General features: G+C 37.7%; 1 protein-coding gene across 2 annotated transcripts in view; it reads left to right on the top strand.

The window, feature by feature from the left end:
- Positions 1-25,934, top strand: part of LOC136881838 (zinc finger protein 254) — a 115,247-nt gene that overhangs the window by 87,939 nt on the left and 1,374 nt on the right. For both annotated transcript variants that reach the window (XM_068229432.1, XM_068229433.1), the window contains exons 5-6: positions 6,745-6,870; positions 11,172-11,230. In XM_068229432.1, the coding sequence (XP_068085533.1) occupies positions 6,745-6,870; positions 11,172-11,230 (185 nt within the window). The remainder of the gene's footprint in view (positions 1-6,744; positions 6,871-11,171; positions 11,231-25,934) is intronic.

Genomic DNA, 25,934 nt, shown 5'->3' with positions numbered 1-25,934 from the left:
TATATCAGATAAATTCTTGATGGGTGGATGGAATTGCGTTTCTATTATTATGTCCTCCCTTGGTTTCGGCGAAATATTGGGAGAGACTTCCCATTGTCAAAAAAATACTCTTAATTTCTTATCTAAATTACTTTGTTTTAAGTTTAAAATATGGTTGAGTTTAATGTTTAAATGTTTTTGGTAAGAGTCCCATTCATTCGGGCCCAATTATAATGGGGCTTTGCGGTGTGCCTCATAAAGCTTTGAGTTTAAATGAGCTTTTTCCTTGTAGAGAAATTTGATTTCACTTTTAATCCAGATTTCATTAGTTTTCTTTTGAGTTTTGAGAATTCTTTCAATTTTTTTGAATTTCATCTTCCTATGTCTCAAAAAGTTGGGGGTGAAATTGTGAGTCAGACATTGTTTTAAAAAGGTTATGTCTTTACCAATTTTGCCAATCTTGATCTTTTAAATCTGATATATGTGAGCGTATTTACACTGACTGACAGAGCAAATGCAACACCAAGAAGGAGTGGTTCGAAAGGGATGAAAGTTGGGGAAAAAACAGAGACAGCACGGACGAATAATTGATGTTTATTTCAAACCGATATGCAGGTTACACAATGCGCATGGCATCGACTCAGTAGGATGTAGGACCACCGCGAGCGGCGATGCACGCAGAAACACGTCGAGGTACAGAGTCAATAAGAGTGCGGATGGTGTCCTGAGGGATGGTTCTCCATTCTCTGTCAACCATTTGCCACAGTTGGTCGTCCGTACGAGGCTGGGACAGAGTTTGCAAACGGCGTCCAATGAGATCCCACACGTGTTCGATTGGTGAGAGATCCAGAGAGTACGCTGGCCACGGAAGCATCTGTACACCTCGTAGAGCCTGTTGGGAGATGCGAGCAGTGTGTGGGCGGGCATTATCCTGCTGAAACAGAGCATTGGGCAGCCCCTGAAGGTACGGGAGTGCCACCAGCCGCAGCACATGCTGCACGTGGCGGTGGGCATTTAACATGCCTTGAATACGCACTAGAGGTGACGTGGAATCATACGCAATAGCGCCCCAAACCATGATGCCGCGTTGTCTAGAGGTAGGGCGCTCCACAGTTACTGCCGGATTTGACCTTTCTCCACGCCGACGCCACACTCGTCTGCGGTGACTATCACTGACAGAACAGAAGCGTGACTCATCGGAGAACACGACGTTCCGCCATTCCCTCATCCAAGTCGCTCTAGCCCGGCACCATGCCAGGCGTGCACGTCTATGCTGTGGAGTCAATGGTAGTCTTCTGAGCGGACGCCGGGAGTACAGGCCTCCTTCAACCAATCGACGGGAAATTGTTCTGGTCGATATTGGAACAGCCAGGGTGTCTTGCATATGCTGAAGAATGGCAGTTGACGTGGCGTGCGGGGCTGCCACCGCTTGGCGGCGGATGCGCCGATCCTCGCGTGCTGACGTCACTCGGGCTGCGCCTGGACCCCTCGCACGTGCCACATGTCCCTGCGCCAACCATCTTCGCCACAGGCGCTGCACCGTGGACACATCCCTATGGGTATCGGCTGCGATTTGACGAAGCGACCAACCTGCCCTTCTCAGCCCGATCACCATACCCCTCGTAAAGTCGTCTGTCTGCTGGAAATGCCTCCGTTGACGGCGGCCTGGCATTCTTAGCTATACACGTGTCCTGTGGCACACGACAACACGTTCTACAATGACTGTCGGCTGAGAAATCACGGTACGAAGTGGGCCATTCGCCAACGCCGTGTCCCATTTATCGTTCGCTACGTGCGCAGCACAGCGGCGCATTTCACATCATGAGCATACCTCAGTGACATCAGTCTACCCTGCAATTGGCATAAAGTTCTGACCACTCCTTCTTGGTGTTGCATTTGCTCTGTCAGTCAGTGTATATGCTTGGCTAGCATCTACATTACAAGTGATAAGCTTTAACAGCTTCATTTCAAGTAATACTAATCTCGTATTGACTATAATCAATTAGTGAATATTCAAGATAAACTTAAATATTATAACTAAGTGGTCCGCCTATTCAATACAATATATAATTTATTATATTTAGTACATGTTTCGTCCCCTAAGGAACATCATCAGCTAATAATAAATTAACATTAGTATATCAGAAATACAAAATAGATGTTATTAAAATTGGAAAGACACATTAAAATATTGATATATGGTAACGATATTTAAAATAAGATCTTTGAAATTTTTTAAAAATTGTAAATCATATAATAGATAAAACAGTTAAATTGTCCATTTTACTCTTGTTGATATTCTTGGAAAATACCAGTTTTGCTTTATAAAATCCTAAATGATCAATTGTTGTAAATAGCACACTTGGTTTGTATCTCTTGATGAAAGAATTGTTAAAACTTTAATATGCATTCATTAGTTAGTATAATATATTGAATGCTTCAGAATTTAAAGTCAGCTCGGGGCCGTAGTGGTAAAGTTCTTTGTAGTTAAGGATATAATTTTATCTGAAATAAAATGAAAAGAATAAGTGTAAGTAGCGTACATGGAAGATTAAATGAATATAATGCAATAAAAACGTATTACTTGCTCCTTATTATTGGCCCCGATGTGTGGAGAGGGACTCACTTCTACCGAGGTAAGTGTGCATCTACTTCAAAACAAGTACTGGTAGTTACTACGCTGAGCAGGGAGTGTGGAGGGGAAGTAGGAGAGTGTGTCCCAAGGTGAACGACCTGAGTGTCACCGAGCGTGTGACGTATTAGAGTCTGTTTCTTTCTAACTCTCGCTTTTATTAGTTCCTCATATAAAATGTTATACTTTTCAGAAAGCTCATTGATATGAAATGTGCTAGTTGCTTAAAAAGTTATATTGGACAAACCGGTAGGAACTTCATTATAAGATATCAGGAACACACCAGAGCCAAGAAATACAACAGATACTCGGCCATGAGCGAACACATGACCGACTCCAATCGCATGTTTACAAACATAGATAATGACCTTAAAATACTGAAAACCGTAAATAAAGGCCATTTATTAAACATATATGAAGAAATTTACATTTATCTAGACCAGAGGAACAATCCAACAAATAATATCAATGAGCTTTCTGAAAGGTATAACATTTTATATGAGGAACTAATAAAAGTGAGAGTTAGAAAGAAACAGACTCTAACACGTCACACGCTCGGTGACACTCAGGTCGTTCACCTTGGGACACACTCTCCTACTTCCCCTCCACACTCCCCGCTCAGCGTAGTAACTACCAGTACCTGTTTTGAAGTAGATGCACACTTACCTCAGTAGAAGTGAGTCCTTCTCCACACATCGGGGCCAATAATAAGGAGTAAGTAATACGTTTTCATTGCATTATATTCATTTCATCTTCCATTTCACGTTACTTACACATGTTTTTTCATTTTATTTCAGATAAAATGATATCCTTAACCACAAAGAACTTTACCACTACGGCCCCGAGCTGACTTGAAAATTCTGAAGCATTCAATATATTATACTATCTAATGAATGCATATTAAAGTTTTAACAATTCTTTCATCAAGAGATACAAACCAAGTGTGCTATTTACAACAATTGATCATTTAGGATTTTATAAAGCAAAACTGGTATTTTCCAAGAATATCAACAAGAGTAAAATGGACAGTTTAACTCTTTTATCTATTATATGACTTACAATTTTTTTTTTAATTTTGAAGAATTTATTTTAAATGTCGTAACCATATATCAATATTTTAATGTGTCTTTCCAATTTTAATAACATCTATTTTGTATTTCTGATATATTAATGTTAATTTATTATTAGCTGATGATGTCCCTTAGGGGACGAAACATGTACTAAATATAATAAATTATATATTGTATTGAATAGGTGGACCACTTAGTTATAATATTTAAGTTTAGTCTCTTCCTTGTCAAGTTTAACTGAACTAGTTGACCTCAACCTTATCAGTGACAATCTAGTTATGAATAAACTTATGTAAGCTCTGTGTTGGAAAATCCCTTTGTAACTTGTGAGTAATGAGTCACTTGCACATTCCTGGATAGCTAGAGTTCTCAGAATGTACATTAATTGAAAACAAGACAACCCTAACAGAAGGTTTGGAAGGAGCCCTGTACAGAACAACTAACTTCCTGGCTACTTCAGCATTTCTATGTGTGTTTCTTTCTGTTTTCCTTGGACACAAAATAGTGCATACATTCAAGAGGAATTCCTGTATGTCTGCAGAATGATATTAAGAGAAAGGATGACAGAGTCCTGTGTAAAGGAAGTGTCTAGAATGGGTAAAGTGTCCGCTTAAGACAAAAGGATGAGGCTAATGGTGATGTCCACTGTCCGGAATTATTTAACGCGCGTCTTAAGTAAAATTAAATTGGTTCTGCGTAAAAAATGTCTGTGTAAAGAGGTGTCCACTGAATAAAGGTATCCATTAGAGAGAGTTGGGCCAGGCCATTTGGCTCAGACGGATGAGGCACTGGCTTTCTGACCTCAACTTGGCAGGTTTGATCCTGGCCCAGTGTGGTGGTATTTGAAGGTGCTCAAATACATCAGCCTTGTGTTAGTAGCTTCACTGGCACATAAAAGAAATCCTGCAGGATTAAATTTTGACACCTCGATGTCTCCAAAAACCGAATAAGTAGTTAGTGGGACGTGTGTGACGATGTATGGTGAAGGGATCCGATCCCTAGTGAAGACACGCCCGGCCGGGTGAGAGCCCGTGCTCGGTAGCCTATGAAATTTTAGTTGGCGGCCATTCGGCCGGCCAACAGAGCAAAGCAAGTCTGTGTCCCGCAGGTCGCACTCGTCGGCGGCGGGCTATGACGCTTGGTTTCGGCTCTCGAGCCAGCCAGCTCCCTGGTTGATCCTGCCAGTAGTCGTATGCTTGTCTCAAAGATTAAGCCATGCATGTCTCAGTGCAAGCCAAATTAAGGTGAAACCACAAATGGCTCATTAAATCAGTTATGGTTCCTTAGATCGTACCACTTTACTTGGATAACTGTGGTAATTCTAGAGCTAATACATGCAAACAGAGTCCCGACGAGAAGTGGAAGGGACACTTTTATTAGATCAAAATCAATCGGTTGGCTCGTCCGGTCCATTTGCCTTGGTGACTCTGAATAACTTTGGGCTGATCGCACGGTCCTCGTACTGACGGCGCATCCTTCAAATGTCTGCCTTATCAACTGTCGATGGTAGGTTCTGCGCCTACCATGGTTGTAATGGGTAACGGGGAATCAGGGTTCGATTCTGGAGAGGGAGCCTGAGAAACAGCGACCACATCCAAGGAAGGCAGCAGGTGCACAAATTACCCACTCCCGGCACGGGGAGGCCCCGTAATCGGAATGAGTACACTTTAAATTTTTTAACGAGTATCCATTGGAGGGCAAGTCTGGTGCCAGCAGCCACGGTAATTCCAGCTCCAATAGCGTATATTAAAGTTGTTGTGGTTAAAAAGCTCGTAATTGTATTTGTGTCCCACACTGTCGCACCAATAACATTATTATTATTATTATTATTATTATTATTATTATTATTATTATTATTATTAGAGCAGGTTGAACTGCCAAAATCTAATTTGATGAGCCATTTTCTGGCATTGGAAACTGTGATGAAATGGCTGAATAGAATTTACTCAGCAAACCCTCATTTACAGGTTCTCAGAAAAAAAAAATATTGCTGATTTTCGTTCATAATTTTAGTACTTTATTTCGAAGGTCCTCCGCTGAGATGCTCCACTATTTGTCGTGTGGCAGCTGGTATCATTGTTACTAGAGGCATAGTAGGAGAATTGTTCATTTCAAACAGTGACATAGTACTTTTTCTCCCATTGGGGAAAACAGTGGCAAACTACGTCATTATGGCACGACCATCATATTTAACTGAAACTTTAGCAGCAGGGCTAGGATTTTTTGACATGTCGTCTTTTCATTGGTTCACAACAGACAGTGGTAACTTGTACAGAAATCCTGATGATAGTTGCCACATTGTAAAAATGCTAATTCATTAGTTCATTTTTTTTTCTTTTGCCATTTTGTATTTTTAAGTCATTTTCTAAAATTATACGTCATTATATGGTCATTTTATGGAATTTATTAGGCTACTTTATACTTTTTGAGCAATTTTCTTACATGTTTGAGGGCTGTTTGAAGCCTTTACTCATGTGGTATTGGATATTATCTCAACTTGAAAATCTTTACACTGCTATGTCAATCTTGGGACTAAAGGAAGTTTGCTCACCCGTTTTTTTCTTGGAAATGTCCACATTCCAGCAGAGAGAAGTCTTTCTCGTGAACAGTGGAGATTTCCTTCTGAAGACCCGGGGCAAAGTTCTCTGAGAAACGCGAAGACTTTGCCTTGTTTTCATGACATGGGAAAAGCCCACTAGCTTATTATAATGTCTATAACATAAATATAGACTATACCAACTCGATTAGTAAATTGATTGTAAAATTTGTAATGTTTAAAAGTTTCTGGATCATTTTACTGGATTTTTGCCGTCGTTTTATAGATCACTTTTTAAACATTTTTAGGTCATCAAATTTCTGGCCCTGATTTTCAGCCTAACATAGTTTATCATTGCTTAGGCAGCATAAGCCACTAGTTAGTTGTTGTTTATATTAAGTTTAGAGTTGTGATCTGAGAAGTTGTAAATTTTAAAGCTTGTCTCAAGCTGCATTCTGTGATTGTAATGTTATTTTTCTTGAACTCTTGTGAAGTTATAGCAATACGCTCGGAATGTTTCTTTATAGGAGCAAAATACCATCATATCCACTGGCAGCCAGGTGAAGATAGAGGAAGATCCATATGGTCTGCTTGCTGATCTGAGTTCAGACGAGGTCGATGAGAAAATGGTCAAAGACATTTGCTCTGATGAGGTATCTACTTTCTCATTAATTGATCCCTGCACATTATGGGTGTTAAATATGTTCTGGATAATATTTTTTTCATTTGTTTTAACCATCATCATCTTCATTATCGTATGCAGTTTCCAGCTTCTGGTCAGGTCTGCTTGTAACATAAGCCTCTCCATCTCTTGTCTTCCCACCACTTCTCCCTCGCCACTCTCACCCAGTCCTCTCCTCTTCTCGCTACACAGTCTTCCACTCCACCTGTCTCTCAGACATTTTCCTGTTATCTCCATTTCGTGCATCCTCCTTGGTATCCTTTCCTCTGCCATCCTCTTCATGTGTCCATACCATCCAAGTCTAGATGCCTCTAACCTGCTCTGTAGTGGCTCTTCTTTTACTATATCTTTAACCTTCTCGTTTCTCATCTTATCCATTCTTGACACTCCTATTCTGCTTCTCAGAAATTTCATTTCACTTGCCTGTATCCTAGTCACTGCTCTCTGCCTCATTATCCAAGTTCCTGCTGCATACGTCACAACAGGTACATAGTACCTCCTGTACATATATCACCCTTTTGCTTCTTTCAGGGACATCCTTGCTCCAAACCAGGCTTCCGACACTTTTCAGGAACGCTCCTGCTTGTCTTCCACTCTCGATTATTCATTATCATTTCTTCCACTTTCCTCTATGAAACAGCCAAAACTGGTTTGGATGTTTTTGTGGGGACCGAAAAAAAAATAATGTCCTAAGGAGAGAACGTGCTGAAAAAATGAAAAACAATTATGCTGTTTAATTTAAGGTTAGGTTTGAACGTAAAAATAATTATGATGAAAACAAACAAATGTTTACAATTATAATTAATGAAATTAATAATGAAGAATACATTTTAAGAACACCAACATGAGGAGAAACATTCTTAGAGACACGAACTATACACGTTGCTTACAATTATGTTTAAAGTTATCGTAAGGATGTCCAACATCTGGGCAATTTGCACACGTTTCTTGCATGGATTAACATCTGCTTTCTCAATAAACTTTAATTTTTCATCATTTGTAAACTGTCTAGCTTTCTTCTTCTCCATAACTGAATGTCCTGCAAACTACTAAGCATATGAACAGTAGTCCTAATTTATGTACGTTGTTACACAATTAACTTCTTTCTCTCTCTCTCTCTCTCTCTAGTCATCAGCCATGAGACTGGGTAGAAGCAGCTCTCCTTTCTTCAAGTTTCCCTGTTTTCCTTTACAGTTCATAGTAGGAGTCACATCTCATGTCATCTAATATTTGTGTCATATGCTGTCGTCTATAATTTTAATTATATAATTATATATATTTTTAATGCTGTTTGTTCAGGGCATCGACCTTTAGAGATCTTTTGCCCCTACTTGCACCATGTGATATGAACCTGCATGTAATTGGAATAGAGAAAGTGTAGAGTGTTTAATATGAGGAAAGGAACGTTAAGGACGACACAGACACCCAGTCCCCAGGCCAGTGATATTAATCTTTTACAATTAAAAAACCATGACCCAGCCGGGAATCGAACCTGGGACTACCGGGTGACAGGCGGACGCGTTGCCCTCAATTATAATTTTTCCCCTCTATGAAACGCTCTATTATTTTCTTCATTAACTATCATGCCTACGTATATGGCCTATTAGATGATCCTGCCATCTTTTTATTTGTCATAAAACACCTCTTCAATCGTGACTTACGCTCCCTGAAGTTGTAGGCCGACACGCTAGGGACGTGAAGTTATCTTCTTTACCAAATCCTCACCCAGACCAGTCGTCACTGGTGCATCATGGGTGCAGTGTGGCTGGGAACGCTAATTTATATTTCTTATGGTGGGAATATTACAAACATACTAAAGAGCGACATAAATGTGCTATTGCAAGAGACTATCCCCATTTTTCCGTATTGAAAGTCTATTTAGATGAGAAACAATAAAACTTTTGTATCCACCTATTCAATACATTAAAAGCAATTATAAAATTAGGATCTCATCCTTATTTTATTGCTTAAATATTAAAACATAGGACATGTTTCGTTCATATTTTGAACATCCTCAGATATACAACACAAGGAGCGCAAGTAGAATAACAAGCAGCAGTCAAACAGCTGAGTGCACTAGAGTAAATGCAGGCAGGAGGAGAAAGAATATGTCAATAGACTTTCTTACATAAACTTTGATGAAATTACCATTTGCATGTCACCAAAGCTTCTTCATCACCAGTTGACAGAGTCCCTGCTTACATCTGTACGATTGCCCTACACTGGTCAAGATTACAAGCAATTTGTGAATTCGACAAATTTTGAAGTTAAATATTTAATGTAGGACAAAATTTATAACCTATAATCAACAGTGCACACCATTTTTGTCACTTTTATGGGTGAATAGTATGATATTGAAGCCTAACCTCAGCTGTTTTGAGTGTATCAGGATTCCAATTCCAAACAGTATAATATGTGAAAAGTTATGCCAGTTGTAACAAAATGTTTGAATGCGTATACAACGAATAATTTGAAAACATTAAGCAATTCAGCAGATTGTAAATGTATTGACATTCTATTTTAAATAATAAGGTTTTAAAGGTCAAAACTTAATTATTATTTTCAATAAGACGATGTAATATACAAACGTTTTAATATTTAATAGGTTTTTCAAAGCTCATTATGGATAAGTTTGTCAATGGCAAACCTTAGTGTAAGTTCTAAAACAATGTTATCATTTAACCTTGTAAGAATATATATAGCTGAGGATGTTCAAAATATGAACGAAACATGTCCTATGTTTTAATATTTAAGCAATAAAATAAGGATGAGATCCTAATTTTATAATTGCTTTTAATGTATTGAATAGGTGTATACAAAAGTTTTATTGTTTCTCCTTTAAATAAATGTGCTATCCAGGTTTCTTTTACATGTATTTAATAGGACATAAATTAAGCACCAACACATCACACGAGCTACTGTTGCGCGATCCAAACAAACATAGGCCCACATCAAAGACTGGCTTGAGACGCTGTAGGCTGACACACTAGGGACGTGAAATTAAGTTCTCTACCAAATCCTCAACCAGGCCAATGGCCGCTGGCACATCGTCCATGCAACGTGGCTGGGAATGCTAATTTGAATTTCTTATGGTAGGAATATTACGATCATACTCAAGATTGGCGTAAATAAGATATCCAGGTTCCTTTAACATGCATTTAATAGGGTAATAGGACATGGACTGGGACTTTGGAATAATGATATAATAACCAGTGGAAACATGCTAGAGAAGGACGTTTTCTTCAGTTTCGACTGTACTTCCCAGCTACTTAAAACTCTCTACCTTCCTAAGCTGTTCCCCTCCAAGCATTATCCCTCTCATAAGTCTCTCCTTTATAGTTGTGGTCACTATCTCGCTCTTTTTGGCATTACATTTCATACCATATTGTTGCACCTCATCTTCTCATGCATCTAGCTGTTCCTTGATATCCTCTTCCTTTTCTCCCCAAACTAACTGGTCATCTGCAAACATCACTACTTACATTTTTTTCTTCCCCAGTTTTCCTTGCCACTTTTGTCATTAGGTCATCCATTACTACAATGAAGAGCAAAGATGACAGAGCGCTTTCTGGACTTAATCCACAGTTTTTATCAAACCAGTCTGTTCTCTCTCCTCCCGCTTTCATGCAACTGATGCTCCCATGGTACATCTCCCTCATGCTTTCTATTGTCTGCTTCTTGACACCTTTTTCTCTGTAAGGCTTCTCCTACCTTGTTTCTGCATACACGATCATATGCTTTCTCAAAGTCCAAGAAGGCCATCAGTAGATCTTTACCCCACTTATAATGATGCTCTTGCAGTTGTCTTACTGCAAATACTGTATAAGGCCTACTGTGGACCTTCCTGATCTCTTAGCTTTCCTTCTGCCTTCTTTCTGATTCTATTCTCCAGAATGTTCTCAAACACCTTTAATTTGTTTAATTAACATATTGTATTTTTAATATGTTTTATTATCAAATGGGTGTCACTCATAAACTAATACACAAATCTGTTTACAAAGTAATTTTTATTGTGCGCCTTTGTTATATCTACAGTATATTGCTACTTCCTTTAGGCACCCAGAGTTGTTTCCCTACATCCCTTATGCCACCTCAAACAGAGTGCACATTATGCCTGCGTGGTAGAACTCTGGTTCAACAGATCTGTGCAGGTCCTTCTTAAATTTAACAAGCCATCTTCTTGTTGGTCAGTCTGTAGATCCCTTGTATTCCAGACTACTCCCTTATGATCTGTTAGATATAATTGATTGATACATCTCTTATTTCCTTTAGGATGGGAAGGAAGCATCTCACGATAAAGAGAGTGACAACAGAGGGAGTTCATCTCATGAGTAAGTGTTCTACATATCAATTTGCAGAGTTCAATTTATGAACAAATATTTCCCATTTTATTGATTGCCGAACAATGCAAAGTATGGCATATCAATATTGTTGAAGATCATAATGACCAGTGTGGCTACTCCAACCACTACTCTTATACCTTCATATCTTCCACACAATATACATAACATTTGTTTGAGCGCCAGTTGCTTTTTTAAGAAAAACAACAAAATTCGGTAGAGCATACCTCTTATATCAATTATCTCAAGGCGTGAGGTGATAAACTCACATATCTGGCAATATACAGGGATATGGATCAGGACAATATTAAATTACTGTTGCATTTCCACAATTGAGGATTGTACATGGAACTGGAATCACTTATTATAATTAAAAATAAAACTGAGTTTATGACTAAATTTACGTCACAATGAACAATCATTTACGTCTTTTAATTTAACAAAAGAAATATATCGTGAGATTTGCGGTACAAAGAAAAGGAAAATTTAATCTAAACAAAAAAAGCTATTGGCATGAACTTGAAGTGAGATGTGATATCGCCGCTGATTACACTCTTCTTCATGTTATGAATGCATAACATGTCTGATGCTTTAATTACCTGTTGTCTGCATACACCGCTGTTGAACTTGAAATTCTTGGGAAAACCTGTGAGCTGAAGTCGGGAGCCGTCTGTTGTTATCTTCTTATATAACAAGGAGTTGGCCTACATACCATGTACGCGTGTAGGGAGCTCCAATGTAATTACGTCCACTCAATATATTTTAAATAATTGGAAAATATTATTGAAAAATCTTGTGAAGTCCATCCTCACAAGAAGATGATGTTTCTTTATCAGCATAGTACCCGTCTCTGCTCGGATACAAGCACCACTTGTAGACTTCCTCGATGATTACCTCTTCAAACACAACTCTTAGCTCTAACCATCACACTAAAACCACTTCTTCCATTTGATACATCAGACTGTTACATATGATCTCCACAATATCAACTGCTTATGAACTGAGTAAGATCTGATGAACTGAGTACCAACTGAGTGATATCATCTGAATACCTCTCACTACCGTTGCCTCGACTTATATCACCTCGCGATGACGACTCATCTCCCCACTCACTGTTCATCCCTTCCACTTCCACATACAGTAGCTGGCGAATAATGACACTTGGTCGCAATCACGTGTCCACGCACTGATGTCATCAGTCATGTGTCGTCTAAGCGTACCCAAGCGGTCCGAGAATGACTATGCCGAATGCGTCACCGGGAAATCTCCTTGCACAGTTAAACATAGCCTCGATTGCAAAATACTATGCCAGCTCATCTAGCCAAAGTTACAAGCCACAGCATGACAATATGAAACCAACAAATCTCACTTACTACAATACAGAATAATTACAAACATATTCACTTAACCTATGATGAAATACAATAATATACGTGATACCTAATTATTACAGTCTAAATGATGAGAAACAGAATATATAAAATCTAATGAATCAGGTTAATAATAATAATAATAATAATAATAATAATAATAATGATAATAATAATAATAATAATAATAATAAATACTGAATGGAATCTGTAACCTAGTTGTACGGTTACAGAACGCCTCCCTCATGAAATAATCGATTAAATGAATCGATTGATTCATGAAATATATACACCATCACCTGAAATCGAGTACACCATAGATACATGTATAAAAATGCCCTTTACAAATTTGGTACATAGTATCATCCATCTGGATGTTCGTTGTTACACATATAAAACATTTATCAATTACCATTTTCACTTTGATTATACAGTATTATTTACATACAGATTACATTTCTTTCTCACTTCTGTCATTTCAAACGTTCATTGAGTGTTCAAAAGTAATTCTCGAAGACATTTCATTATATACACTGTCTCCAAGCACTGGAGTTTATTGCACTGCCGTGCCTCACTTATTATCACAACACACGCTAATTTCACTGAAGTCCTGTTCGCAATGCCAGCTTCATAAAATATGTGAATTAACATAATATGAAAATTAATCAACAAACTCACATGATATATTTCTTAAGATTTCTTATATTGTATGTGCCTACAATATTTCCTTCCTTGTCTTCTAATGAATAAGCACATTTCCCAATCCGTTTCACTACGGTGAAGTATCCCTGATATAACAAGAAAAACTTAGAAAATTGACCAGCTTCTGCTGATGATGGGAGTGGCACTCTGAGTAAAACCTTGTCACCAAGCTCAAATTCATCCAATATAGTCTTACAAAAATTATCATGCACAATCTTACCGTGTTATCCTTCTTAGGTATAATAACAAGTGGATTTAAATTAGGACTACATGATGGTTCAATTATATTATAATCTAGCATAATGTCAATCTGCTCTTCAACAGCGCTAGCGTATTTTAACGGAATGGGATATTTCGGTCCTACAAAAGTTGAGTTATCAAGAACATTAAATTTGTGTTCGTAAAGATGTGTTCTACCAGGCCGATCGCTAAAAACATCACTATGTGATATCAATAATTCACACAATTCGTCCTTCTGACTTTCCGCTAAATTACATTTCTCCACTGTCTCATACAATTCATCTCTAGACATCAATATTTTTCCTCATATTAGGAATTTCACAAGATCCTTCCGTACTAGAACACACTTTATTCGCACTAATTTCTGACAAAACATCATATGGTAAACTGACTTCCCTGCTACTCTTTCCCCAAATAAGATTGACATTACACAGATCAAAATTTAATTTAGCCTTGTGACACGTTAACCAGTCAGTACCTAAAATAACGGCATAAACTAAATTAGGCACAACTAAGCATGGTTGGAAAATACATTCTCCACTTATGATAATGGGGACAGCTATTTGTTTATTCACTCTTTGAGACTTGTTTCCAACAGCTGTTACGATGAACGTATTCCTCACTGGAATTTCCGCTACCTCATACTTCTCTCTCAAAACTTCCTCATACAGCTTGGAATTTACACATGACTTCTCACTACCAGAGTCCAACAAAATCTTAACTTTTCTGCCCCATATCAGCAGTTCAATCGTCGGTGTAACAGTAACACTACTTAAATTATCCTCATTACATAATATAAGATCACTTAACAAATCTTGCCTTATATCTAAATTTAAATTACACTTATAAAATTTATTGTCTACGATTAAGTCGTCACTTAAAACATTTGAATTATTGCTACTTAGGTCACAATCATGTTCACTTACAACTATAGGCTGGTCGACATTAACATGCTTATCTACCTTATACGTGAACTCACCATTTACGGACTGTCTCAGTGACCTGTTTATACAGTCCGTTGCGCGTTTAAAGTACTTGGTTCGGTTACGACTTGTTGGTTACACACCTCAGTCGGCCTCCCCTGTTGCCTATTTCCTCTAGCGTCATTATTATTATTATTATGGCCTGTATTCTCCCGCCTCCCAGCTTCTGGTTGATTACCATAATCACGCCTCCCAGTCCTGAAATTTTCCGAACTATTTTGATAATTTCTCTCCCTGTGGAAATTATTATTAGGTCTCTCCTGATATTCTCTTCTGTAGTTACGATTATTCATAGTCCTGTCCTGATTATTAGATTGGTTACCCCTTCCTTCTACATTCCTATTTAGTGTCCTACTATTATTCAAGCTACTACCTAAAGCATCAAAACTTTCCAACAAAATCTCCATTTCCTTAATAGTCTCCACTCTTTGCATACAAACAGCTTCTCTTATTCTATCGGGATAGTGCTTAGCCATAAGTCTAACTATATCAGCCTCAGGTCCAATACATTGTAAATTTCTCCACACCAAAACATGAGCCAAAAAGTATTCAGTCATTCTAACACCCTCGTTAGAATTATACCTGCCAAACATTACTCTCTCTCTCTCTCTACTCTGAACACCTTCACTCCAAAATTTAGCCATGAATTTCTCCTTAAATTCAGTTAGACTAGACATCGAGCTTTTATATACTTGAAACCAAGACTTAGTCTCTCCTACGAAAGCATTAGATAAGATCTCCAATACAGTTTCCCAGCTAACAATATTGTCTCTTAATTGAACAGCAAATTTCTTCTCTACTACTCTCATAAATTCCATCGGGTTAAATTCTTTCCCAGAAAACTTAGGTAAGTCATGATCTCTAGTGATTAAACCATTATTTACAATTATTTCGCGTACATTTCTACTATCACGCACTTCTTTCTGGAGTACTCTCTGGCAACTCAGAAATTTTTCTTCCAATGTTTCCTCAGCCTTTTCTTCAATTTTTCTTAACTTCTCCTGTAATTTTTCTTCCGATTCTCTCACCTTCTGTGATAATGATTTTTGTTCACTCTCTAGATCACCTACTTCTCCAAGTTTTCTTTCCACCTGTTCTACCCTACTAATACATTTCCTAGTTTCTTGCCCCACTGTATTGGTTATCTTTTCAAACCTTTCTTCTACTAACTCATTGATTTCTCCTTTATTGGACTCGATCTTGGCGCCTAATTCATCAATCTGTTTGATGCATGTCTCACTAATTTGCTCTATTTCCGCATGGAGATTGCTCCGACCCAATTCCATCTCAGCTCTGATATCACTACACTCCTTATTTACCTTACTTTCTAAATTATTAATTTGCTTACTTATTTCTAACACCTTATGATCTATCTTATTACTAACATCATCAATCTTCTTATTAATACTATTTATGGCATTACTCTGAGCTTCAATTTTTTCACTAATGACCGCTTCAATTTTCTCACTCATAATAATATTCTGAGATTCAATTTTCTCACTCATAATATTATTCTGAGATTCAATTTTCTCACTAATGATATTATTCTGCTCAGTCATTTTGGACATCAGCAAATTAAATAAACCCAGGTCAATCACCCCTTTACTTTGATCTTGCGTGACAGCGTTTTCCTCAGTTTGTACTATTTTCTGACTTTCAGTAGGTCCCACCTTAGTCACCAACTTCCTATTTATGTTACCACCTTGGATTTCCTTGGACACAATAACCTCAGCCTCATCATCTGACTGCATATTGCTATCCTTGTCCATCTTCGGTTTCCTACTAATTTTTCGCGATCTCAAAGCTATTTCCCCTTGCACTTCCTCTGACATTACCCCTTAAATACAAACTTCAACAAAATGACCTTCCTAACATTACTCGGTGAATTTAACATGTGCGTATTTATTAAAAGAACTGATCCATGTATATTGCCATTCAGAAACACTTTTTCTGAACCTTTCGAGTCCCACGTTGCTGGCGACACGTTGTGGCTACTCCAACCACTACTCTTATACCTTCATATCTTCCACACAATATACATAACATTTGTTTGAGCGCCAGTTGCTTTTTTAAGAAAAACAACAAAATTCGGTAGAGCATACCTCTTATATCAATTATCTCAAGGCGTGAGGTGATAAACTCACATATCTGGCAATATACAGGGATATGGATCAGGACAATATTAAATTACTGTTGCATTTCCACAATTGAGGATTGTACATGGAACTGGAATCACTTATTATAATTAAAAATAAAACTGAGTTTATGACTAAATTTACGTCACAATGAACAATCATTTACGTCTTTTAATTTAACAAAAGAAATATATCGTGAGATTTGCGGTACAAAGAAAAGGAAAATTTAATCTAAACAAAAAAAGCTATTGGCATGAACTTGAAGTGAGATGTGATATCGCCGCTGATTACACTCTTCTTCATGTTATGAATGCATAACATGTCTGATGCTTTAATTACCTGTTGTCTGCATACACCGCTGTTGAACTTGAAATTCTTGGGAAAACCTGTGAGCTGAAGTCGGGAGCCGTCTGTTGTTATCTTCTTATATAACAAGGAGTTGGCCTACATACCATGTACGCGTGTAGGGAGCTCCAATGTAATTACGTCCACTCAATGTATTTTAAATAATTGGAAAATATTATTGAAAAATCTTGTGAAGTCCATCCTCACAAGAAGATGATGTTTCTTTATCAGCATAGTACCCGTCTCTGCTCGGATACAAGCACCACTTGTAGACTTCCTCGATGATTACCTCTTCAAACACAACTCTTAGCTCTAACCATCACACTAAAACCACTTCTTCCATTTGATACATCAGACTGTTACATATGATCTCCACAATATCAACTGCTTATGAACTGAGTAAGATCTGATGAACTGAGTACCAACTGAGTGATATCATCTGAATACCTCTCACTACCGTTGCCTCGACTTATATCACCTCGCGATGACGACTCATCTCCCCACTCACTGTTCATCCCTTCCACTTCCACATACAGTAGCTGGCGAATAATGACACTTGGTCGCAATCACGTGTCCACGCACTGATGTCATCAGTCATGTGTCGTCTAAGCGTACCCAAGCGGTCCGAGAATGACTATGCCGAATGCGTCACCGGGAAATCTCCTTGCACAGTTAAACATAGCCTCGATTGCAAAATACTATGCCAGCTCATCTAGCCAAAGTTACAAGCCACAGCATGACAATATGAAACCAACAAATCTCACTTACTACAATACAGAATAATTACAAACATATTCACTTAACCTATGATGAAATACAATAATATACGTGATACCTAATTATTACAGTCTAAATGATGAGAAACAGAATATATAAAATCTAATGAATCAGGTTAATAATAATAATAATAATAATAATAATAATAATAATAATAAATACTGAATGGAATCTGTAACCTAGTTGTATGGTTACACCAGTGGTTGTTAGAAAAGGATTGTAGAGGTCATCATCATCATCATCATCATCATCATTTGAAGAGGTGATTGCAAATAATTTGAAAGTGACCCCATGATCGCTAATATTGATAATTCTAAGAGGATGCTATTTTTGTTGATGTTTTTGTTTCCTGAAAAAATGGCAGTTGTCAGTTGTGTATCATTACCAAAAACTTAACCATTAGAAGGGGGGAGGGGAATGAGATAAGGTTTAATATGTCTTATAAGAAACTCTACTAAAGTTCAAAACTGCAAAAACCAGACTAGAATTATTCCTGATATGGTAACTTAACTGGAGCTCACGAAGTTAATTTTCTTTGTATGGATGAACTGTATACAAATTTTGTATATTCAGTGACTACCAGTCCACTGTCATAAATATTGAATTTTATATATACATATGGAGCATACTGTTGTTACGGTTTATATACAATTTATATCATGCAGTGTATGTACACTATTTTGTCGGCATTCTGGCAGAACATGTTATAATTCTCATGTTTAGGTCCGTATTGAAATGTACAATGAAGTCAAATAAATATTAAAGCTTATTTATTCCACCTATTCAATACATAAAAAGAGATTTTAATAATAAATTAAATCTGTAAATAAAATTATAGGGACATGTTTTGCCCTTTAATTAAGGGTATCTTTAGCCTTAATCTCAAACTGAAAGATAATTAATCATGTACCTGATTGTAATTGAATTACATATGAATGTGAAGAAAATGTTGGAAGTGAGCGAAATGGTTGACAATAGTTATGAAATTCTTAATGTGAGGCCTTAATAAAGTCTAAAATACAAATAGTCGTAAATTTATACACTTTCTTGAATGTAGTTAAGAAATTCTTGAAATGAGGCCTTAATAAAAAAGTGGCGTTCTTATAAAACTAGCAGTATACAATTTGTTACCAATTTTTAAACAAGGACATTCAAGAATGTGTATAAATTCACGACTATTTGTATTTTAGACTTTATTAAGGCCTCATTTCAAGAATTTCTTAACTACATTCAAGAAAGTGTATAAATTTACGACTATTTGTATTTTAGACTTTATTAAGGCCTCATATTAAGAATTTCATAACTATTGTCAACCATTTCGCTCATTTCCAACATTTTCTTCACATTCATATGTAATTTAATTACAATCAGGTACCTGATTACTTATCTTTCAGTTTGAGATTAAGGCTGAAGATGCCCTTAATTAAAGGGCGAAACATGTTTCTATAATTTTATTTACAGATTTAATTCATTATTAAAATCTTTTTTTATGTATTGAATAGGTGGAGTAAATAAACTTTAATATTTATTCGACTTCATTCTGGCAGAAGTAACTAAATCCAAAAACATATTTTTGAGATAAATGGGTGTTAAGAAATCAGTGAGATATGATTTTATATTACTGCGAGGCTATCACACCTTTTGGGCTAGTTCTTTTTGCAATGCCTTCTACTATGTTACATATTAAGTGATTAAGTCCGCTTAGTCACTTCTGCCTGAACGCCGACGATTTATAGATATATTTATGTAAATTATATATATGAGGCTACTTGAAAAGAACATCCATCGGTAGGAGCAGCGTTACAGCAACTATTAATAGACATTCCTCCATGCATAATGCAATGTAAGTCTAGACAGTAACGTCACTGTGGTTGCATCAATTAGTAACAATAATTTCCTTTTATTTGCAATCTGCTCGTATATATTTACAGTTGTCCTCTCCGCAGTGCAGCGCTGAGAAATGACAGCAAACACACTAGAGCAATGCTACCTGCTGCTCCCATGGTTGCTGTTGCTTTCTCTCCTCTCTTAGTTGCTCCTTAGCACCATGTCGTCTTTCCTCTCCCACCCACCAGCAGACCTCAAAGCGTGCCGAATTCAAACCATAGTTAAACATTTAATGCTTGGAAAATTGCACTAAATAGAAGATGGGAGGCAGAAAACAACAGCATTGCTCACAAGAATCATATTACCATCTCCATACTGAGTTTGGCTCTGATTGATGGGTCAGAGTTGCCAAAATTGCCCTGTTAGTAACATTTTGTTGTGTCCCTCTCATCTTCTGAATGAAACATCATACCAGTTCTGAATCCCTTATAATATAAAAATGGCACGTCTTCTTCTTTTTTTCTCCCACCAGCATTCCTTTGATCTTGATTTATTAGTTTCATTTTCTGTATTGATAGTTCTTATATATTATAGATAAGAAAAGGTTCCACCTTATCAATACTAGTTTTATTTATATAAGATCCTACTTACAGTACCGGTTTTGACTTTTTATACAGTCATCTTCAGCTGTACATTAGTACCTTCACATAAGTCAAAGTTAGTTAACCCATTCACTTACCATTTAATTGAACTTATTTATGACTTGGTGTACCATTTATTTTCATTACTTTACATGATATTATCACCGACACTGAACTAGCATGCTTTCCTACAACTTAATGAGAGGAAATATCCAAACTACTGTCAGATGTAGTTTGTAAAGTCTTTATGCGTTTGGTAGATCATAAAAGCCATCTACGTGCAGCGCCACCTTGCACCGGTGGCATTCAAATGAATATTCCTTCCTCAGACCCCGTGTCACACAGACTTTGCATCTCCGTGATGGGGTAACGTTCTTCGTTGTTGGGGGTATTTTGGTTGGAAAGTGCTCCCAGTGCTTCCCCTGAATTCTCAGTGATGTGTACCCAGGGCTTGGACATCGTCGTTTCGGATAGTCAGGCGAAGTCACACTTGTCAATAGCTGTTCGGCCAAATTGATCCAGAAGCTGGTAAAGCCTACTAGCTTTTTGTCAGGGTTGAGGAGGCGATGAATGATGTTGGAATTCTGAAGTGTCATATCTAGGATGTAGAAGTATATATTTTTGTATCCTTTTACATACTACCTCATCAAGGGGAATGATGCGAGTCTCTGGTCATGGGAATCAGCTCCACCCATTGCACAGTTGTAGTCAACAACAAGATTGAGTCTGAACTTCTGCTTGCCATCATACTTTACCACTTCAAGGTAACCTGGCCTACATTTCATCCATAGATACAGGAAGCCAGTGTTCTTTTTCATATGTCATTACCCTATTTATATCTTTGGCAGCTGATACAAGACATTTACTTGCATAAGCATTTGTCTCTTTGGTTAGATGTTCCCAATAGTCTGCTGTTAGAAATTCGTTACAACTTGCAGTTCGTTTGGGCATTGTCCTAGGCGCCTTCGAACAACACTGTTTATTTCACCAGTTGCGATGAATGAATTACACTCTGAAGTATTACTTACATGCTCCCAGTTCCATTCCCTATTGTGTAAAATATTATTAGAAGCCATTGGTATGGCATCAGATGTAGGCCTAAAATTCATCGACACATTTGGCAGCAAAACAGTACTTTGTTCACCCCTACCAGCACTCGCGTCACGGTAACATGAACTACTTTCACTTCCACTAAATTCTTCATAGTTTATTTCTATATCAAAGTCGCTCTCTTGTAAAGTTCCCTTATAATCGCTTCGTCTCTCAACTTGGAGGCAGCCATGATTTCGCTTACGATGAGGTTGCTAAGATACAAATTATTCTTTCCACAGAATAATTGCACAGAAGTGTTTATTGAATACATCAATGGAATAAAACAGTGCTTCCATCTGTCAAGAGGTTACCTTACTAATATCAAATCCTTTCACAAAGGAAACCGGCTTGGACCGGGTCCGGAAATAAACACTATGCGCGGACGGAGAAATCCGTCTTTGTACTGGAGTGCAGTCGAGAGCCAGAACGGAGAGATCCGTCAAAGTACGTCAAGTGGTTAATATGCCTTGCCTAGTAGAAAAGTCATAATATTGGAATGTGTCCAACGTTCAAATCGGGCATGTTTCAAAGTAAAAACTGGCTATATGTACAATCTAAAAACAAGTGTAGGTGTATCTTTTAGGCATAAAATTCGTGTGGATTAACTATTTTAAAGTACAGGTACATAAACACTTTAAAATATATAGTATGTATTGAAATATTTATATATTTACATATTTACCTCTGGTTATACATTAGACTTGTCATCAACAACTGAAGAATCTATTAATCATACTAGTGGATAAGCCTAACGTATAGCAGAACCCCAAGAGAGCACTGTCTATGAACACAAGCACAGGCATTCTCCATTTATATTGGATTCTCAGCCCGAAGGCCTGCAGATTACGAGGTGTCTTGTGGTCAGCATGACGTATCCTCTCAGCCGTTATTCTTGGTTTTCTAGTCCGGGGCCACATCTCACCATCAGATGTTTCCTCAATTGTAATCACATAGGCTAAGTAGACCTCAAACCAGCTCTCAGATATGGGTAAAAATCCATGACATGGCCAGGAACCGAACCTGGGGCCTCTACACCACAGGGCGGGCACACTTAATATCACTATGGATTGAATTTATAGCATGTTTTACACCATTATTATGAGTTTTAGGTACATTATTACACGGAATCATATTGTTTCTTTGTGTGGTAAATTTTGAAGGATGGCTCCATACACAGCCCAACACCACACTGCTCACACTGAGGGCATGTCTGCTTTTCGAGTATCTTTCCTACCTGATTTCTTATTTTTCATGCTGTAAACGTGGCATATCCTAGCTGCATACTTCTTGGTTGTAGAAGAAAGTACTCAAACCTCTAACTATGCATAAGCCTGGGGTTGATTTGAGTGATGAGCACATTTGGTATAACCCGCTTGAACTGTGAAGTGGTTGAGGAAATTGTACTGTTTAGTAAACGCTCATTATTTTGTTATACCGTGCTTATTGTATAGTATCCTTCAAGTACACAACTTCAGATATACCAGCATATAATTCTTCATACTCCAATTCATCCACCTCGTCATCTATATTCACGAAACAGTCCTCAATATCATGCCGCTGTAAACTCTGGTGAGTTTCAATTTTCACTCACACGTGCGGTGAAGTGGCGTGATAACACCGTCATGAGAATTGTTAAAGAAGCTACATCTTCTTACTCTAAGCCATTGTAATGGCATAAACCACTGTCCTTCATCAAAGAAATACAAGTTGTCATTTTGTAATGGTTTTGGAAACTATTCAAAGAAGGCATTTACTGCTGATTTCAGGATATAAGGAGATAAGCATGTAGAGTACATTCGGCAAACCTGTAATACTCAAATTTGCCATGTTGGTGCTTACCACCTTTTTGGACCAATGCTCAGATATACTGTATATGACTTGATACTTCAGTAGATATTGTACTGAGTATGGTTAACGAAAGATGTCCATCTAACCTAGTCAAGAATAATAAGCCAACACCCCAACTGCTGATTGCACAGTAGTATGTGACTGGGGAACAGATGTTCATGTGCATATCACCATGTTGAGGGCACACCTCGGCTTACTGAGGCAATCTTAGTATGGAATTTTGAGTTAACTAACTTTACACAGGCATGAAACACCTCTTGACTGGTTATTTTTATTCCTATGACACAAGATAGCATGGGAAGAACAGATGTTAATTAGGTACACCCAAAATAAATGTTAAAGAATGTGTCACAATACGAAGTAGAAAATCCATACTAAAATTCCCATCAGTTCTTAAACCAAATCCTACTTTTCATGGATATCCTTTTTTGTGTCAAATTGTTTGGCAGTGGCTTTCTTCCAATTACTTACTGCATTTTGAGATAGAATTTTAGCTAATAACATTTTGGTGGTGTGCCCATTGTGTGTATTTTGGTGACTGTAAAAACAAGAACAATAAGGCATCAGGGAAGTCCAGTGTATGTCATTGATTTTTGCTGAGATCTGTATATCTCTAAAAAGAGGGGGAAAATCATAAATGAGGCTTAAGACCAAAATACCTTGGAGTGTCTGCGTTGGGTTTAGTATCTTTCCAGGTTGAAGAGGTCAGACGTAGAGCACTGGCCTTCTGAGTTGAAATTAGCGGGTTCGATCCCGCCTGATTCTGGTGGTATTTGAACATGCAGAAACACATCGGCCATGTGTTAGTATGTATTTAGTGACACCTAAAAGGACTCTTACACATTGAAATTCTGACACCTTGCATCTCCAAAAACCGTAAAACTAGTTAGTGGGGCATAAAACCAGTAACATTATTATTATTATTATTATTATTATTATTATTATTATTATTATTTATTATTTCAAGTATGTTTCTATTCTGCTTCAAAGGGTACAAGAACTCATTCATATGTGAGGGCAACTTACCCTATGCATAATTAATCACCTCCGGGCGAGTTGGCCATGCAGTTAGGGGCTCGCAACTGTCAGCTTGCATCCGGGAGATAGTGGGTTCGAACTCCACTGTCGGCAGCCCTGAAGATGGTTTTCTGTGGTTTCCCCATTTTCACACCAGGCAAATGCTGGGGCTGTATCTTAATTAAGGCCACAGCCGCTTCCTTCCCATTCCTGGGCCTTTCCTATCCCATCGTACCATAAAACTTATCTGTGTCAGTGCAAAGTTAAGCAGATTGTAAAAAAAAAATTTAATCATCACTGTTATTAAAATTTTGCAAGTTTGTATCTTGACAAATTGGTGCAGTACAGAATATGTGTTAGTGTGTCATTGACCAAAAGTGTTGTCATATTTATTTTGTACCTAGCGAGTTGGCTGTGCGGTTAGGGACACACAGCTGTGAGGTTGCATCCAGGAGATAGTGGGTTTGAACCTCACTGTTGGCAGCCCTGAAGATGATTTTCTGTGGTATCCTATTTTCAAACCAGGTAAATGCTGGGGCTGTATCGTAAATAAGACCACAGCCATTTTCTCCCCACCCTTAGTTCTTTCCTATCCTATCATACCATGTGTCGGTGTGATATCAAACAACTTGTAAACTTTTTCTAATTCACAAAACTGCTTCCCATTGGAGGTAAAAGGACTCAGTATACCAATATGACATCAATATTTAATGTTACAGTTATAATTACAATATGCAAGTATGATATTTTATAAAATTTCAAAAATGTAGAATTGTGGATTCAGATGGTGATTCAGAATTTGACAACTCTCTTTGTAGTACTATGGTGACTATCTCATCTTGTATGGAAGTTGGAATGTGATACTTTTTCAAAATTCATCAAAATAGAAGGTATAGCACCTCGTGCTCCTACCAGTAGAGCTATTACACCAATGCATTTGAGCTTGTATGTGACTTTGAAATAATTAACAGTAGGTTCATAGATGGCTTTCTTGTTTTATCCACCTCCTTAGTTTGTTGAAGACCAACTTTAAATCGGACAGAAGGGTCAATTACGAGGCATGTTTTTTTAAGTAAGGACCATTTTGTTGTACACACTAGTAGTTCGCGCGTGTCGCAACAAGCATGTGCGTCAGGTGCCAGCATACCTCGGAAAAATGGTGCTCAGTTGCAGCTCTGTTATTAACCTGTATGGTTGTGCTCTGTGCTTGCTTAAATGATCAAGATTATCGACTCGCCCACCCCGTGCGAGGTTCGGCAAGGGACCTGTCTACTGCAGACAATTCACCAACAGATTTGCTAAGTGTACGGTGCTAATGCTATCAGTGAAGGCAAAGTGCGTAAGTGGGTTTGAGACTTCAAAGATGGCCGTCACAATGTCCAATATGAGGCCCACTCCGATCACTCATCTCTGATCACAGACGATTTGGTGGCTTCAGTTGAAGACAATACTTGTGAGGACAGATGCCAAACATCATCTCAGCGGCAGCCACTACAATAATGATGACGAAGTGAAAATGGCCGTGAATTCTTGGTTATCGGAACAGGTGGCAAGTTTCTGTGAAGATGGTATTCAAAACTTAGTTGTAAGGTATGATAATTGTTCAAACAAACTTGATGCCTATGTTGAAAAATAGAGTATAGTATGTAGAATCTGCATATAAATGTGGTGTTTGAAAATCGCCTTTCGTTGTATAGTTATTTTCAAACAGCCCTTAC

This window comes from Anabrus simplex, chromosome 10, assembly GCF_040414725.1.
Source record: "Anabrus simplex isolate iqAnaSimp1 chromosome 10, ASM4041472v1, whole genome shotgun sequence".
NCBI lineage: Eukaryota > Metazoa > Arthropoda > Insecta > Orthoptera > Tettigoniidae > Anabrus > Anabrus simplex.
The sequence above is the reverse complement of the archived record's forward strand: the minus strand, read 5'-3'. Positions and strand labels throughout refer to the sequence as shown.